This window comes from Pseudorca crassidens, chromosome 1 (assembly GCF_039906515.1).
Source record: "Pseudorca crassidens isolate mPseCra1 chromosome 1, mPseCra1.hap1, whole genome shotgun sequence".
Lineage (NCBI taxonomy): Eukaryota > Metazoa > Chordata > Mammalia > Artiodactyla > Delphinidae > Pseudorca > Pseudorca crassidens.
In genome coordinates, this window is record NC_090296.1 from 113,884,737 (window position 1) to 113,904,707 (window position 19,971).

General features: G+C 36.8%; 1 protein-coding gene across 10 annotated transcripts in view; it reads right to left on the reverse strand.

The window, feature by feature from the left end:
• The window catches only part of DENND4A (DENN domain containing 4A), a 134,600-nt gene that overhangs the window by 44,072 nt on the left and 70,557 nt on the right, over positions 1-19,971 (reverse strand). For all 10 annotated transcript variants that reach the window (XM_067750926.1, XM_067750937.1, XM_067750919.1 and 7 more), the window contains 5 exons: positions 18,527-18,671; positions 18,096-18,271; positions 13,818-13,918; positions 11,824-12,042; positions 11,123-11,268 (listed from right to left, as the gene is read on the reverse strand). In XM_067750926.1, the coding sequence (XP_067607027.1) occupies positions 11,123-11,268; positions 11,824-12,042; positions 13,818-13,918; positions 18,096-18,271; positions 18,527-18,671 (787 nt within the window). The remainder of the gene's footprint in view (positions 1-11,122; positions 11,269-11,823; positions 12,043-13,817; positions 13,919-18,095; positions 18,272-18,526; positions 18,672-19,971) is intronic.

Genomic DNA, 19,971 nt, shown 5'->3' on the forward strand with positions numbered 1-19,971 from the left:
TTATCAAAATGTTACCTATGGGTGATGGTATTACTGGCAATTAATTTTCTTTATATTGTTATTTGCTTTCCAATTAAAAATAATGAATATTATTTTTATTTTCTTTTTAAAAATTACAAAAGTAATAAATGCTCAGAATAAAAATTTAAACAAGGCAGACTATATTGCTTTTAGAATAAGCACTTATTTCAATTCTGTTGAAGGATATCTGAAAGTTAATCAGTATAAAAGAAGGTGCCTTTCTTTTTAGCCTGTCAAAAAGACTTTTTATATGGTAAAACTAGCAATGATACAACAAATATAGTAAGTTGGATAATCACAAACCCTGCTGGTACTCCAAATTGGTACAGTCTTTTTTAGAAAGCAAGATGTGTTTAAACCTTATTCTTTCTTAGAATAAGTTCTAAGAAAATAACCTAACATGAAAAAAAGCTATCAGTATGAAAGATGGTTTTTTTGCAGAACTGCAATAGCAATAAATTGGAAGTCATCTGCATGTCAAAAAATAGGTAAATGAATAAAGGATGATACACAGATGAAATATACAATCATTCAAAATGAAAAGAGTGAAGGTTATGCAGACTCCTGGTTGAACAAGACAAATTAAATACAACAATTTACCTTCAATCCTTCCTAAAATCTCACCAAAATGAGAGTAAGGAGATTAAAAAACAACAACAACGACAAAATGAACTGGAGAGAAGACAACAGCAGAGCTGAGTTCAAAACATTTCAGAAGCTGCAAAGTAGATTGATGAGACCTGTCAAAGCTGAAAGCCATATATCTGGCACTGGTGAGGGGATAGAGGAGAGCACCCAAATAGTCAGCCATTTTGCTCTACGGAGCACCAGAAAGGTCAGGAATGAAAACCATGATGCCCCTGAAGATGGGAGGGCAAGTGGGGTTGAATTGGGAGAATTAGTTAAATCCTGCATTTAAGAACTCCTAGACCCCTTGCCCAACCCAGTATAGTTAGGCCACTACCTCTCCCCAACATGGCATAAGACTAGGTTGGGTCTTTCTGAGTGAAGAACCAGAGGGACTTTAGATTTGAGGACACCGGGCAGAGCTGAGGAAGATGAAGAAGGTTAATAAAAACAGGTGAAGTGAGTAAAAGCCTACATGTTAGAACAAGTGGAAAATCTTAGTTACCTTCCCCACTCAGCTCTGAGAATACTTGCAGTCAGGCTTATGCACTCCAGGCTTGAGACTGGAGACACCTCCTGGGGAAACTACGTAGCCTAAAAGAAAAGAACTACAGACACGGATCAAATAGGGACTCTAATGAAATAGTTGAGTTCCTTTATGATCATCAGTCTCATACCTAAGGAAGCTCCAAGCCCCACCCTCCCAGAAAGAGCTCTAATGAGTTCTCTGTGCCTCACACTTGACAACGAATACCAACCAAAGATCACACAAAAAACCAATAACTTGAAAAAGAATAAAGTAAACAAATATTAAAAGGTATGTAGAAGAAGCAGAGACAATGCAAGGGGGGAAAAAACCTTCAAAATAACTGAAATGAATAAGCCTACACCCATGAAACAAGAAGATGCTATAAGAAAGGAGCATTCAGGGACTTTCCCTGGTTAAGTGGTTAAGACTCTGTGCTCCCAATGCAGGGGGCCTGGGTTCAATCCCTTGTCAGGCAACTAGATCCCACATGCATGCCACAACTAAGGAGCCCGACTGCCACAACTAAGGAGCCTGCCTGCCACAACTGAAGAGCCCACCTGCCACAACTAAGACCTGGTGCAACCAAATAAATAAATAAAATAAAAATAATATTTACAAAGAAAAAAAAGAAGAAGAAAGGAACATTCAGAGAATGAAAAGGAGCTATGGAAATTACAAAAATGATAGCAGAGGTAAAAAGTATACTATAATTGTTGAAAGATAAAATTGAAAAATCTCCCAGAAAGTGGAGATGAATGACAGAGAGGCAGAAAATGGGATGGGGAAAAAAAAAAAGAAAAAAAAGAAAATTAAGCAGATCAGGCCAGGAGGGCCAATATACAAATATGTATTTCAGAACAAGAGAACAGAGAAAGTGGAGGAAAGAAAAAGAAAGAAAAAAATTAAAGAAAATTCCCCACAATTTGAAGGCCATGAGACCATAGATTAAAAGGGCCTACAAGTGTCCAACTCAGGGAAGAAAAGAAGGCTGACACCAGGCATATCCTTGTGATTTCAGAATATCAGGGATCTTAAATGCTTCCAGACAGAAAAAGAGATTAGGCACAGAAGATTAGAAATCAAGATACTGTTAGACTAGATGTTATTCTCAACAATGACAAGCCAGAAGACAATGCAGTGCTGACTTGATTTTACATCCGACCAAATTAGCATTCAAGTATTAAGGCAGAATAATGAAATTTGCAAACAGGCAGGGCATCAAAAAATGTATCTCCCATGTACTCTTTCTCACTAAACTACTGAAAGCTGTGATTCACCATAACAAGGAAATAAACCAAGAATGAAGTTATTGAAGCCAGAAAGCAGGGGATACAAATCCGGAGAGAGGTCAGTATAATTCCAAGATGATGGTGAAGGAAAATCCCAGAATGACAGACTAGAAAAGCAGTCAGTTCAGACTGGAACACAAAGATGGAAAGCTCCAGCAAGAACTTAAAAACAAACAAAAAACAAATGGATAGATTACTTAATATTAGAAAAATTGAGAGATTTTAGATTTTTTACCTTCATAGAAGAGTTTGGAGATGAATTAATAATACACACAAAACAAGAAATATAGCAATTATTAACTTCAGGGAAAACAAAAGTCCATACATAAAAGGAAATTTAACTACAATATATATATGGCCTACCTGTGATTATATACAGTGATAAAAATATTAACATTGAACAACCATCTGAACAGCTACATTGGGAGAATTTTGGTGACGGTGGTAAATATGACATTAATAGATAATATATAAAACAATAAGCAGCAATAACAACACATTATTTGGAAATCTTAAGGAAAATGACTGATGAAATGGCTGAAAGAGAAGGTGCTTACCTTTGGGAACAGAAACTAGGGGTGGGAAACAGAACTACCATATGACCCAGCAATCCCACTCCTGGGCATATACCTGGAGAAAACCATAATTCAAAAAGATACATACACTCCAATGTTCACTGCAGCACTATTTACAATAGCCAGGACATGGAAGCAACCTAAATGTCCATCAACAGAGGAACGGATAAAGAAGATGTGGTACATAGATACAATGTAGTATCACTCAGCCATAAAAAAAGAACAAAATAATTCCATTTGCAGCAACATGGATGGACCTAGAGATTGTCATTCTGAGTGAAGTAAGTCAGACTGAGGAAGACAAATATCCTATGATATCGCTTATATGTGGAATCATAAAAAAGGGTACAAATGAATTTATTTACAAAACGTAAGTAGAGGCAGGGATATAGAAAAAAAACTTATGGTTACCATGGGATAAGGGGGGGGAGGGATAAATTGGGAGATTGCAACTGACATATACACACTACTATATATAAAATAGATAACTAACAGGAACCTGCTGTATAGCACAGGGAACTCCACTCAATACTCTGTAATGGCCTATATGGGAAAGAATCTTAAAAAAACAAAAAAAAGAGTGGATATATGTATAACTGATTCACTTTATTGCACACCTGAAACTAACACAACATTGTAAATCAACTATACACCAATAAAAATTAAAAAAAAAAAACTAGGGGTGGGAAAAAATGTGACCTAAGCCTTGTAAAATCATTTGACTTTTTAAACTAGGCTATGTTTTACTTTTTAGAGATTTGGCAGCATATAAAAATGTTTATAAGATCTGGTTATGTAAAAAATTAGGAAGTATACTATAATTATGTAAAAACATTGAAAGTAAATGTAAAGTGGATATTAGGGTACTGGGCTTATGGAGTTTTTCCTCCCTTTTATTTTCCACACTTTCTGTTACTTTACAAAACAACATTAGGAACATGTCAATGATAACTCAAAATCACTCGTATCCCTAGTAGGATATGGTATCCATGGACAACCCAAAAGCAAATGAGAAGCTCTCTATACAAACATTTTTATGCAGATGAAATGGGGTAAATGAAATTATAAGGGCAGCAATGATAATGAAGTAGAAGAGATGGACTAGAATAAAAAGGTTATTCTGGTCCAACAAATACCCAAGGTCATTGGAAAGGAAGCTGGAAACTACTCCGGTCTCCATAATGTAACATTATAGGAGAACTACTTGTCTGTGAGCACCAGGTGCTTTTAAATTTTTATTTATTTATCAGTTTCTCCCTGTCAGACCTGTGTCTTTGCTTGCATAGAAAAAAATCTGTGGACATGGACAACTACTCTAATTCTAAGTATTGTAAAGTCTACTAAAATATTAAAATTGTGCTCTGTAAATTCAGTACCTTGGTAAAAGATATTTCCCCTATCTTGTCTACCAATAAAATCTCATTTCAACATTACAAAAACAGCCATGTAATAAATCCTCCATTTATCAGTTGGGCATTTCTGTCTTTTGGAAAGCACAGTGACATCTGTCTCTACTGGGAGAAAAAAGAAATCCAACATCCATGGCAGGATAAAATTAAAATAATTTTCATATTCTCTTCATATTTTTTCACAAGACATTAAAATGCTCAGAAAACACTGCAGAGGAATGCTTGGGAAACCAAGAAAAACTTTACCAGGCTATTTGTTGCACAAAACTGCTTTTAGTTAAGCTGCATCCTATAGGAACAGATTGTAAGGATTTAAAATACAATCATATGAAGAACAAGAACACATGGTTCTTAAATTAGTCATAAATGAAACTCAAATAATTTTCATACATTGTTTTTCTTACTCCTATTCAGGATTACTCACTCCAGCTTTTTAAAAGTTGGTCAAATGTTTTCTGTTTGGATAGGCTAAGATCAAAAGAGGAATGTATCTACTTTCTGTTCAATCTTAGTCATGGATTCTGCTCAATCTTAAGCACTTAATGCACATCTAATATTATTTAATTTTCATAGCTAAACGGCCAGAGGTAAGGGGATCTGTTCACTTAAAAAATTAAGCTTAAGGTCACTCAACTAAGGAATAACCCCACATGAATGTCTATTTTTAAAGTATTACTGATATTCAAAAACCGTTTACAGATTAAAAGTAAGCACTGACTTGCTGTGCTGAATGCACTTAAACTGTGGTATTAAAATATGAAAAGTAGTAACAGCACTGTGTAATTATTTATTATTTCAGAGAGTTCTGCTTAATAATACTAGGAATACAATTAACCTCTACTCTCACTATATATGAAGGTTATTAAGATATATTTTATGACATCACAAATAAAATAAGATCAATTTTAACTAAAAAAAAGATAAATTTTGGATTTTGTTACATTTTGTTATTTTCTCTAATAAAACAGTTCCTTGAATTGTAATAAAGCAAATACAAGTAACTATGTTTTAGTGAGTTTATTTTCAGTTTTGATTTTCTTAGGAATCATCAAAATCTTTAAGTATAACATTAATCCATTATATATAAGTGATATTTTGTTGAATCTAGACTTTGAATGGGTAAATAGCATTTTAGGAAAACAATCTGCCTAGAAATAATAATTACACATTTAATTGGACTGTTTCTTTTTTGAAACTTCTCAGAATTTATTTTCTTTAAGCAGTCACTCCAGTCACGCCTCGTATTTTGACTCTTATCAACTAAATAACAGGTGACCTATTTTCAGAAAATCCTAGACAATATAGTAATTATCAGTAATAAAATATCCTCCTTAGAACATGATACCCTAAGTACCTTGCAAAATTATGTCATGTATGTCTTACAATATTAATGAGTTTTTTTTTTTTTTCGGTATGCGGGCCTCTCACTGTTGTGGCCTCTCCCGTTGCGGAGCACAGGCTCCCGACGCGCAGGCTCAGTGGCCACGGCCCACGGGCCCAGCCGCTCCGCGGCATGTGGGATCTTCCCGGACTGGGGCACAAACCCATGTCCCCTGCATCGGCAGCCGGACTCTCAACCACTGTGCCACCAGGGAAGCCCTAATGAGTGTTTTTTAAACCATGTGATACTATTATATGAGTTCTTAGCTGAAACACAAACTTGTGAAAACAAGACACATAAAATGAGCAAAAAGTAAAACGGAACAATACAAGATTTCTCTCTTCTGCACTGTTAACTGGATTTTTCCAACTAATTCAGTATTCCTATATGGATTAATAAATCTATTGGCTAAAGCATGCTATTAGCAAAACCCTGTCACTAATTTGGTCCCTTATGATTCCGTTGACTTGGCACAAGGAACAACTGTTACCCAAATACATGCCACTGTTCACAATCGCAGCTCAGTGAGTACATACAGATGACCAGTGGAAGCCCAGCACGATAGAGGAAAAACCTTCAAGGTACATGCTGGTCAGAAACATCATTTTTATTTACAAAAATCAACACAATTATTCCTGTAAAAAGGGATTTAGAGAAATTATTCTTTAAAGCATACTCTTTTATTCATTGTACACCTTTTCTATTTAAAGCACACCTTTCTATTTATTTATTCTATTCATATTTAACTTTATAAGCACCAAATAAGGCAAACTTAAAAATTTGATTAAAATACTGAAAACCATGTTCTTAGTACAATGCTGCAATGAAGACAAAACTATCAAGGAGCTATAATATTAATTCTCAAAATAAACAGGATTTCAAAGCTTTATGCAGGCAGAACTCAACTTACAAAAAGGCAGAGTTCTAAAAGTCTGTCTATAGGTACTTCCCTGGTGGTCCAGCAGTTAAGACTTTGTGCTCCCAATGCAGGGGGCCCAGGTTCAATCCCTGTTCAGGGAACTAGATCCCGCATGCCGCAATGAAGCTCCTGCACGTGGCAATGAAGATCCCATGTGCCGCAACTAAGACCCGGTGCAGACAGATAAATAAATAAGTAAATAAATTTAAAATTTTTTAATTATTTATTTATTTATTTTTGGCTGCGTTGGGTCTCTGTTGCTGCACGCGGGCTTTCTGTAGTTGTGTCAAGCAGGGGCTATTCTTCGTTGCAGTGCGTGGGCTTCTCATTGCGGTGGCTTCTCTTGTTGCAGAGCACAGGTTCTAGGCGTGCGGGCTTCAGTAGCTGTGGCTTGTGGGCTCAGTAGTTGTGGTTCCCGGGCCCTAGAGCGCAGGCTCAGTAGTTGTGGCGCACGGGATTAGTTGCTCTGTGGCATGTGGGAACCCGTGTATCCTGCGGCTCGTGGGCTCAGTAGTTGTGGTTCCTGGGCACTAGAGCGCAGGCTCAGTAGTTGTGGCGCACGGGATTAGTTGCTCTGTGGCATGTGGGAACCCGTGTATCCTGCATTGGCAGGCAGATTCCTAACCACTGCACCACCAGGGAAGTCCAATAAATATTTTTAAAAAAATAAAAATTAGGGCTTCCCTGGTGGCGCAGTGGTTGAGAGTCCGCCTGCTGATGCAGGGGACATGGGTTCGAGCCCCGGTCCAGGATCCCACATGCCACGGAGCGGAGGCCCGCATACCGCAAAAAAAAAAAAAAAAAAAAGTCTGTCTACAAATAGGTTATTCAAAATACAGAAAATGAATTTCCCCTCAAAACAATATCCTGGGCTTCCCTGGTGGTGGAGTGGTTGAGAGTCCGCCTACCGATGCGAGGGACACGGGTTTGTGCCCCGGTCCAGGAAGATCCCACATGCCGCAGAACGACTGGGCCCGTGAGCCATGGCTGCTGAGCCTGCGCGTCCGGAGCCTGTGCTCTGCAACGGGAGAGGTCACAACAGTGAGAGGCCCACGTACTGCAAAAACAAACAAACAAACAAACAAACAATATCCTTTCTGGGGTGATAGAAATGTTCTTTGTTTCGGAGTCATGGTTACATGGAAATCTATATTTGCCCAAACTTATCAAACTACACACTTCAAAGGTGCATTTATTGTTTGTATATTATACTACAATAAATTTGGACTTTAAAAAATGTCCTAAAAGGTGGTTAGAATATCAATCCACCAAAAAGAAATTTAATACATATTTGTAGCACAACACTGTAGCCATGCACCATCTGAACTACAGCTAATCACCACATATCAGCGTTTCTGTGGGAAAATGAATTATGAGTTCTAAGCAAATACTGACATATATCCATCTTTTCCCTATTCTAAAGCATTTCAAGGACTAGGGTGGATATTTCTGGGCATCTTAGCTTATTAACTCTCTATCAGCACCAGAAACAGTATTTCTCCACATCAATCATCCCTCAGGTGTTCCAATTTGAAGGAAAGTGTAAATTCCTCCACAAGGCTCTGAACTTGTTCCTTTTCTTCATATGTGTAAGTCATTCAAAAGTTGAACATTTCTACGTCATGCAGTAATAAAACCAAATTAACTACTAATCTACAAACTGGAATAAAAACCAGAAAAATATAAGAATCGTCATAAATTTTCCTACTTTATAGTTCACACAACACTACTCTGAAAACTGTGAAATATGCAGTTATAATGATCTTTCCTCACAATACTTTTAAAACGTACATAAGAAAACAACACAGAAAGACTAAATGACTTGACTAAAGTCACAAGTAGGAACGCTGAGATCAAAGTTCTCCTGATTCCCAATGCAGTGTTTTTCCTTCTACATCTTGCATGATGAAAATTTTTTTTTTTTTTTTGCGGTATGCGGGCCTCTCACTGTTGTGGCCTCTCCCGTTGCGGAGCACAGGCTCTGGACGCGCAGGCTCAGCGGCCATGGCTCACGGGCCTAGCCGCTCCGCGGCATGTGGGATCTTCCCGGACCGGGGCATGTACCCGTATCCCCTGCATCGGCAGGCGGACTCTCAACCACTGCGCCACCAGGGAAGCCCGAAAATCATTTTTATAAGACATATTTGGTACTTATTTATTTGATCAATCCCTCCATATGTAACAATCTCCCATCTCCAACACCACTCCTCCTCCATGCATATGACTCCTTCACCGTAATTTGGCTTTGACAACTCCTTCCAGACCAACCCTCTGCCCTACCAGGCTGACATCTCCCTCATCCAGATTAAACTATGATACCCCATTTGCTGGGCCTACCCAGTGGGGACACTGTCCTTGCCTTGCTTAAACTCTGACACTCCGTGCTGTCCTCACGTCTGCATGGATGCATCCTGTTTAGGTTCTGACCCCTGGAAATAGTCTGTCCTCCAGCATGGACACTCTCTTTATCCTGCTCGTCCTCTGATCCCCCATGCTAGGCCACCCCCTGCATGGATAGATGCTCTCCTCACCAGGCATGGGCTCCAAAACCCATGCTAGGCTGCTCCTCCTTCACCCATTCAGGTTTTTTTTTTTTTTGCCATAATTGCTGTATTTTTTTTTTTACATCTTTATTGGAGTATAATTGCTTTACAATGGTGTGTTAGTTTCTGCTTTATAACAAAGTGAATCAGTTATACATATACATATGTTCCCACATCTCTTCCCTCTTGCGTCTCCCTCCCACCGTCCCTATCCCACCCCTCTAGGTGGTCACAAAGCACCGAGCTGATCTCCCTGTGCTATGCGGCTGCTTCCCACTAGCTATCTATTTTACATTTGGTAGTGTATATATGTCCATGCCACTCTCTCGCCCTGTCACAGCTCACCCTTCCCCCTCCCACTCCCCATATCCTCAAGTCCATTCTCTAGTAGGTCTGTGTCTTTATTCCTGTCTTACCCCTAGGTTCTTCATGACATTTTTTTTCCTTAAATTCCATATATATGTGTTAGCATACAGTATTTGTCTTTCTCTTTCTGACTTACTTCACTCTGTATGACAGACTCTAGGTCCATCCACCTCATTACAAATAGCTCAATTTCGTTTCTTTTTATGGCTGAGTAACATTCCATTGTATATATGTGCCACATCTTCTTTATCCATTCATCCGATGATGGACACTTAGGTTGTTTCCTTCTCCAGGCTATTGTAAATAGAGCTGCAATGAACATTTTGGTACATGACTCTCTTTGAATTATGGTTTTCTCAGGGTATATGCCCAGTAGTGGGATTGCTAGGTCGTTTGGTAGTTCTATTTGTAGTTTTTTAAGGAACCTCCATATTTTTCTCCATAGTGGCTGTACCAATTCACATTTCCACCAGCAGTGCAAGAGTGTTCCCTTTTCTCCACACCCTCTTCAGCATTTACTGTTTCTAGATTTTTTGATGATGGCCATTCCGACTGGTGTGAGGTGATATCTCATTGTAGTTTTGATTTGCATTTCTCTAATGATTAATGATGTTGAGCATTCTTTCATGTGTTTGTTGGCAGTCTGTATATCTTCTTTGGAGAAATGTCTATTTAGGTCTTTTGCCCATTTTTGGATTGGGTTGTTTGTTTTTTTGTTATTGAGCTGCTTATAAATTTTGGAGATTAATCCTTTGTCAGTTGCTTCATTTGCAAATATTTTCTCCCATTCTGAGGGTTGTCTTTTGGTCTTGTTTATGGTTTCCTTTGCTGTGCAAAAGCTTTGACGTTTCATTAGGTCCCATTTGTTTATTCCATTCAGGTTTTGACACCCCTCTTTGAGCCACTGTTTCCCAAGCTCCTCTCTATCCACCATGGATACCCACTTTGCTCTATCCCACTAATGATAGTGGACTACAGGGGCAGGAAAAGTTTCACACATGAATTTAATATAGTAGAATTAATTCACTTAATTTATGCTACAATTGCACTCCCAAATTGTAGAAATATTCAGGTGAAATGTTATGTTCTACACCTACTCTCAGCATGTGACAATCCACCTTAGACCAAAAGGAGAGGTGAAAATTAAGGATGATCAAGTTAGAGGTCCATAGGCTTGGACAAAAAAAACTCCCATAGTCTGTAAGTGGACAGGAAGTGTTACAGACCTGGTTGCTAAAATAAAACTCGTAATTTGGTAAAATCCTGCAAAGTACTCTTAAGAGGTTGTGGTCTATAACATCTAGTAGGCCACCAAAACTTTCATAATAAAGGGTCAGTGATGAAATGGAATTAATGTAAATTTTGTTAAAAACTGGTTAATTTATAAATAGAAACTGTAACTCATAACATTTACAACAGTCACACAAAATAAGTTACGGCACTGTAGACATACTATTACTTACTTTATCTACACAATCATCAAAAAACGCCAGGCTTGCATCTTTATCACTGACAAAAGAACATTCCTCAATGAAGCGAATAAACATTTGTGTTTTGGTCATCATGTTATAGAATTTCTGATGTGACCGGTCGCGGCTTCTTAAGAAAGCTGTTCAACATAAATTTGTAATGTTAGCATATATAACACCATTTACAGATTCAGAGAATTTTTGAGCTAGAAGGAACTAGATCAACCATGTCATCTATACCCCCCACACCCTACTATTTTGCAGAAAAAGAAACTAAGACCCCTGAAGGGGAAGTAACCTGACAAAGATAGCAATAGGAAAGGAACTTGAAACCAGATCTTTCAAATCCCCCAACCCAGGGGCTCCTCTGCTTGCCCAACACCACCGGGCTGCCCTGAAAGCTAAACACATCAATATCTTAACACATCTGTGACACAACAGAGTGCAGTGGTACATGGTTAGGAAGCTCTGTACTTTTCAAATAGTCTCTTCTGCATATTTTGCTAATGGGATTATATCTAATGTGCCTGAGAAATAACCAGTCCAATGGAAATGGATTACCAACTGAGTTGATACTCACATACTCCTGAAATAGGTAAGTATATTTTGATAAATATGAGCTACTAACCCCGAAAGCAATCATCACAAGGTTAAGCTCAATAATATGAAAGCTGTAGTACTATGCAGTCACTCACCTTGTAGGGCAAAAAGAGAGGCTGCATCTGTGGCTGTCTCAGATGGGGCTTGTGTTATTGGTCTTAAGTATGATCTATAACCTTTTAAAATAGAGGCCATGAAACACAAAAATGCCTCCTGGATTTCCAAATCTATCATGTGCAACCTCTTTCCAGAATTAAAATCATAATCATTCATTGCTAAGTCCATTAGTCCATCGTCTCTTGGTCTCTGCTGCACTGTGAAGAAATACAGTGTTAATGTTTTCCCCAGAACTGTCAAAATTAATGTTCATAATGGTATCAATTATAAATCCATTGCATATGTAATTCAAGTCATTATGCTGCATACCTTAAACTTGTACAGTCCTGTATGTCAATTATATCTCAATAAAATTGAAAGAAAAATAATAAATGTGTTGTGTTTTCAAAAGGGCTCAAGCTACTTCAACCCTTTGTTTACATAACTCCTTAATATATAACCCTAGCAAAACTTGAATTTGGTCTGAGGATAAGGATGGTAGTAATGCTCAATGTTAACTTCCTGATTTTCATGGTTATAGCATACTGTAGTGATATAGAATGTACTTATTGGTAGGAAATACACTCCATTTGGAGATGATGGGGACATCTATTCTCAAAAGGTCACAGAAACAAAGTTTGTGATTGCCTCAAAATTTTAAAACTTCTTAAAATATGAGGAACAATGAATCATCTTAGGGAGGTGTTTTTGGAGTTCTTATTGTTTAAAAAAGTAAAAGTATGTGGGCACTGGAATGGAAGGCCTAGGTTTTAATCCTAGCTTCATCCTTATTAACTGTATGATCTCTGACAAGCTACCTTCCTCAAACTTAGTATCTTCACAGTTATAAAGACAAAAGAATGTATGTGAAAGTGCTCTGAAGCTGTAAAGTGATATATAATCCTGAATAACAATATCAGTATTGTTTAAACCTGTAATTTTAAGCTGTAAGATCCTGCCCTTCAGTACAGCTAGATGGGTTATTTCACTTATTTTAATAATACTTAAATATTGCTACAAAAGCTGCTGGACTTCTCAGCTATTCAAAAGAAGCACATGAATTTTTAGAAAGCAATTAACTAAGTAGCTTAAAAAATTCCATACATAATTTATTTGTTCCATAGTATAAAATTTGTTCCATTTGATGTCATTTTTTCGTATCCCAATACTTATGAGCCACTTCCAAATTATCTATTTGTTATAAGGTTTACTTTGAGAACACTGTCTTTTTCCATGTCTCTTTCCAACTATTCTATAGGCATCCTTGAACCCTCGAGGATGTAGGCAACCTCCCATGTTTATATTTCACCTAATACATAAATGAGAACCTCAAATATTGCTGCACCATTACTGACCATTTTTTATACAATAAGTACTAAATTATGAACCCTGAATGGACTGTTGGTATAAAATACCAAGAGGATTAGTTAAATGAAGGCTTAATTCATCTTATTGGTAATTCTGGATCACTATCAAGATACTCTTATTGTAAGCTTTGAACTGAAATTCTCCATATCCTAATCAATTTTCACTTTAATTAATTTCCGAATGCTTTTGGCAAGCTTCTATTTTCAAATTACTTGAGGTAAGCACAGCATTAAGATCTACTGAAGGTGAAAAGCACATGACCTTGCTCTCAACCCACAAGAATCATCAGCATTTTCTAATGTAATTTAAACCATCTGTCTTAGATTTTCAAAACCAACTTTCTATTCTATGTATAAAGAAAATATACAAGTAGAAAACCAGTATTGTTCTATAGTATTTGAAAATAATCACCTTAATCTCTTTTTGAATTTTATTATGATGTAAAATATAAACTTTGTAAATCTCCCATTCAGCTTCTAAAAAATTTTGCTTTAATGCTCATTTGCCTTTAAGATTGTAAAACCACTTTCCTTTAGGTAAACGCCATCCTTTTACAAGTAAGGCAAAGTTGCTGGAGTCCTTTCTTCAGATTAAATTACTTCCTTTAAATAAATTATACACTTACATTTTGCCAACTGCTGGTGCAAATTATTCAGTGTGTTCATCAGATTTTTACATGGTTTCTTTGGAAGTACCTTCCAGGCTACATTTTTCTTATCACCAGTTCTGAGATTAAATGACAACAATAATATATTTGTCAGATTAACTTGGGGTGGGGCAGGGGTGGGTATATATCTGTTATTTATAAACAGGGGAAAAGAGAAAACACATTGAACAAAAATAAAATATACAAAATATTCTACTTAACAGAAGAAAAATACTACAGGGGTAAATTGGAGTGTTTAATACTTAAAAATTAATTTATATGAGAGTAGAACCCTGTATTAAATATAGCTCAAAACTTTACACTTATGTTTATATTGAGTCAATTCCACTTGCTTTGGAATCATGCAAATCACTACAAAACTTAATGTGGTGGTCATTACTCTTAATCTCATCTAAGAGTCTTTAGACACCTAAATATTGGGAAAATCCTACTATTAGGGGATTTTTTCTTACATACTCTAAGACAAAGCACTGTAGAAAACTTTCAATGAACTTATGATCCATAAAGCTTATCAAAATACTTCGGTATATCCAAATATTTCGTTTCCTAAAAATATAAGTAAAATTTAGCTTTGTTTCTTTCAGAAAAGAAATAATCTATAATATTAGATTATTTGGGCTTCCCTGGTGGCACAGTGGTTAAGAATCTGCCTGCCAATGCAGGGGACACGGGTTTGAGCCCTGGTCCTGTAAGATCCCACATGCCGCAGAGCAACTAAGCCTATGTGCCACAACTACTGAAGCCCGCATGTCACAACTACTGAAGCCCACAAGTCACAACTACTGAAGCCCGCGTGCATAGAAACCGTGCTCCACAACAAGAGAAGCCACTGCAATGAGAAGCCCACGCGCTGCGACAAAGAGTAGCTCCCGCTCGCTCCAACTAGAGAAGGCCCATGTGCAGCAACGAAGACCCAACACAGCCAAAAATAATAAATAAATAAAAAATAAATTAATTTTAAAAATATTAGATTATTTGAATAAAGTATAACACTCCAAAATACTTTTATAACTATAAAAGAGGACATCAGCTTGACAGTGATATCTTTGTTTCTAGATGAACTCCTATAATCTCCTTTATACAACCTTTACAACACAGTTAATCCTTTTTTAAAAAAAATTTATTTTATTTATTTTTATTTTTGGCTGTGTTGGGTCTTTGTTGCTGTGTGTGGGCCTTCTCGAGTTGTGGCGAGTGGGGGCCACTCTTTGTGGCTGTGCGCGGGCCTCTCACCACGATGGCTTCTCTTGTTGTGGAACACAGGCTCTAGGCACACGGGCTTCAGAAGTTGAGGCATGTGGGCTCAGTAGTTGTGGCTCGCGGGCTCTAGAGTGCAGGCTCAGTAGTCATGGCACATGGGTTTAGTTGCTCCACGGCATGTAGGATCTTCCCGGACCAGGGCTTGAACCCTTGTCCCCTGCATTGGCAGGCAGATTCTTAACCACTGCGTCACCAGGGAAGCCCATAATCTTTAAACTATATATGGAGTAGGAGAAGAAAAGAGCATGGTGATAAAACATGATAAAGCTTTTGGACTTAACTATAGCTTTGTTGATTCCACTCTCTATTTATTAAATCTTTTTTCTATTTCAAAAGCAATAAATACTCATTTTAGGAAACTTGAGAAATGCAGAGAAAAAGGAGAAGAAAAGTAAATCACTTATGTTCTAACCACCAAAGACAACATCATAGCACCGGTGTGAAATGGAATTGCTGAACTTTTTTTTTTTAATATTCCCTAAACTTCCCACAGAACAAAAAGGGCAAATACTACTTTCAAAGAAAAGAGTGGATGGGAAAGCTTAAGCTGACAAAGAAGAACTGTCTTGGAACTATCTTTCCACAATGATAATAAAATGCAGATAGGGCAGGGTCAAACTGCAGATGTCCTGCTATGAGATTTTATTTCATCTATAACGTGACCAGGACTATGGAACCCTGTATTAAAGTGAGAACACAATGTAAAAAGACTTTTGACATTATTTTCTTGCTAAAACACAGCACTCCCACTGTGCCTTAGCATTCACTGTGTGTGTGCCTGCCTTGCTAACTAGATTAGCAACTTAAGAGAAAGGAGTGTATCTGGTTTGTCTTTTTATTCCCAGTGCCTAGAAAAAAAACAAAAAGGCACTCAAGAGATGTCTGTAGCATAAGTGAATGAACAGTATTTTGGTATAATTTCATCAAATTACTATTATTTACTCACATAATTTCCTCCTCTTGTCCTTGATATCATCACTGTAAAACTTGGCTCGGGAGAAGAGTTTTATCGAGGGACTTCCCTGGTGACGCAGTGGTTAAGAATCCACCTGCCAATGCAGGGGACAAGGGTTCGAACCCTGGTCCGGGAAGATCCTACATGCCGCGGAGCAACTAAACCCATGTGCCACGACTACTGAGCCTGCACTCTAGAGCCCATGAGCCACAACTACTGAGCCCACGTGCCACAACTACTGAGCCCAAGCACCTAGAGCCCGTGCTCTGCAACAAGAGAAGCCACCGCAATGAGAAGCCCGTGCACCGCAACAAAGAGTGGCCCCTGCTTGCTGCAACTAGAGAATGCCTGCGCGCACAAACGAAGACCCAACGCAGCCAAAAATAAATATATTTTTTAAAAAAAAGGAATTTTATCTAGTACCTGAGTTTGGATCTATGACAGACTTCTGCATTTTTATTCATAGTGAGTTCCATTTATAGGATTACTATTGCATAAGTAGTAAGCCAGTAATTAGTGGCAGAAGTAATAGTTATAGAGTCAGACAATGATAGTTTCAAAATCAGTTCTGGCAGTATTAAGTTATGTGCCTTTTTATAAATTACTTAAAAATCTAAGCTTTGGTTTTCTTATCTGTCTGTCAGACTGGTTAGTAAAAACTACCTCACAAAATACACAGAATAATATGAGATACCTTAGGCTATGCATACAGCTTTATGCCTAGTACATATCAGATATTAATTTCCCTTTCTTCAGAAATTTCTTGACATTCATAATATATTCCTTATTATATGTATTTATGAGTCAGAGAAGGGAAAAGGAAACCACAAATTTCATACTCAGATTTTTCTTTCAAATTTCAGGTTGAGGCTCCAGAAATTCAGGATGAAGGAAAGTAGAAAGCTATTAATTCACTAGTTTAGTCTTCCCATAGGTTTGGAAAGGCGATAAAACCAAGAAGGAAGACCACTGATGAGTGCAAACAAGTCATGTTTCTTTGATTCTTTAACTCATTAGTAATCAAAACAAAGTTAAAATAATAAGAAAAAAATTCTTTTAACAAATTGAGGAAAAGTATAAAAGTATAAAAAGAGAGAAAATGTATATACTTATTTACCACCCTGAATTTCAATTTTTAAAAACATTATGTCATGTAACAATAACAACTGGCCAAAAAAAAGATACTAATTTAATATTTGAAGAATTAAATATTTCTGGTAAAGTATGAAATGTTCATGGTAAAGAATCTTTGACGCTATTTATCCCATATATAAAATGGCTTTAATGCACAAAGTACATCCCATATTTTCTTGGTTAGGCTTTTGAAAGCATACATGCCTTATGAAAGAAAATTATTTTTTGCTAAACTTTTCTAATGGTTTAGGCAGTTGAGGTTTTGACATATAACAATACTAGAATTAATGTAAGATTTCAGAATTAAATCAAAAGGCTTTAATATGAAACATGCTTATTTAAAAATGGAGAAAAACCTATCTCACAAATACGTACTTAAATTGTAAAAGGTATACTAGCTTTTGGGCTTTACTAATAGGGTAACTTGCAGTTATTTTAAGTATATCCTGTGGATGCAACGTGGTATTGCATCAATTTCCTCTTCCCTGAAGAGCTTAAGTATGATTAAACTGAAAATAACAATACAAGAGAAAACACTGAATTATAAAAAAGCTGTAAATATACAGTTCCAGTAGCTTAGCTACAACTTAAATATTATTCCAATAGAGAGAGAGAAAATTATAAAATCCTTACATTTCTTACTTAAATTTCTAAGTAAGCGTAAGATTATAATATTTCTCAAATATTGAAAGAGCTGCCATGTAGATAATACACTAAACTTATCCCATCAAAGTATAGTAAGAACTGATTCAAAGATGGTAAAAACCCCAAATATAAAAACAACATAGCTCAAAAGAATTCTAGTTATCATTCACAAAAAATACATTTACATACATACACTACAAAGTTGTAAATTACTGGAAGTAGAATCATTAAAACGAACTTACTGAGAAATTGTGTTGGTATCTAGGTCAACACAACTGACATCTGGTGGAGGGTCATAGAGATCAAAGTATCTTGAATCAATTCCTACTATGAACGGACATGGTGCACTTAAGACATCTGCTAAAGCCAGTGGGCAGAGAGGAACATAGGGGCATGGCCAGTGGAAAGGGAAAATCATCTTGGATAAATAAAAGATAAGAGAATATTTAGCTGTTTGACATTGAAGCATAATTCATCAGCACACACAAAAAACTGTCTTTTAAATATTTATACCAAAAGTAGTATAATGCTTATTAAATAATTACAACTAGTGTTAATGGCCAGAAAATTGAACTGCATTACACTCTGAATTTTAGTTAAGCATTAAAACAGCTTTAAATTATATGAATAATTAGGTTTAAAATGAAACTGATTACCAATAAGAAATACTCACAGACACTAATGCTTCTGTCACACTAGTAAGCACTGAAGGCCGTAAGGAATGAATAAGAATCTTATGTTCTGTTACTGCAAACACCAGTAGTGTCACAGCATTTTCAGGGCCTAAATTCTGAAGTAGTGTTGAAAACTTGCCACCACTATAAATCCAAACAAAAATATATAATTAAAGAAAACAGAGATCAAACACCTCATTATCCAAAATAATTTTTAAAAGTTCATGATTAGGGTAGGATTATAGTTCATATTACATATTTAATTTTAAACATGACTGTTGCTCTTACGTAGGGAAAACACTGCATCAGAAACACACTATGAAAATAATGAAGTTTTATGAGGTTCTGAAATCATTCAATTCTTCTGCGTTGTATTAAATATGGAAAATGAAAAGTCATCTGCTTCATTTTATATAAAAAGATCTGCCATGTAGATAATGTTCAAATAAAGAATTCAATGTATAAGAGGGGTGCTTTGGTTGAAAGCAAATCGTTTAATGCAAGTTTTTTTAACATGGCTCATCTTCCTCTGTAATTATCAGAAAACGTATGTGACTTACAGGCCCAACTTCCTTAAGGTAGATACACATCTCAAAATTTGGATTTACAAATAGCTAGATTATCTTTACTATTGTAATGATAATATTAATTAAGAGCTACTAAGTGATGATACACATATACAAAGCAAATTAATAATCAAAACTTAGACATTGTACATGGTAACAAAATACTGTATTAACAAAGTAAATGATTCTGGGCTTCCCTGGTGGCGCAGTGGTTAAGAATCTGCCTGCTAATGCAGGGGACACGGGTTCAGGCCCTGCTCCGGGAAGATCCCACATGCTGCGGAGCAACTAAGCCCGTGTGCCACAACTACTGAGCCTGCATGCTAGAGTCCACGAGCCACAACTACTGAGCCTGAGTGCCACAACTACTGAAGCCTGCTCGCCTAGAGCCCGTGCTCTGCAACAAGAGAAGCCACCCAATGAGAAGCCCGCGCACCGCAATGAAGAGTAGTCCCCGCCCGCCGCAACTAGAGAAAAGCCCACGCACAGCAACAAAGACCGAACGCAGCCAAAAATAAAAAAATAAATTTTTTAAAAAATTAAAAAAAAAAGTAAATGATTCAGTAAGCTAACCAGTATTTCATCTTTATAATGTTAAATAATTGGCTTCACTAAATTAACTTTTTAAAAGTAAACCAAAACTAATAAAGTCTCTTGGAGAAATAAACACATATGCCCACAAAAAACTTGTGCATGTTCATAGCAGCATTATTTATAGTAGCTCAAAAGTAGAAACAACCCAAATGTCTGTCAACTGATAAATGGATAAATAAAATGTGGTATATCCATACACTGAAATATCTGTTGGAAATATAAAGGAATGAAGAACTGATGCATGCTATAACGTGGATAAACATTGGAAACGTGCCAAATGAAAG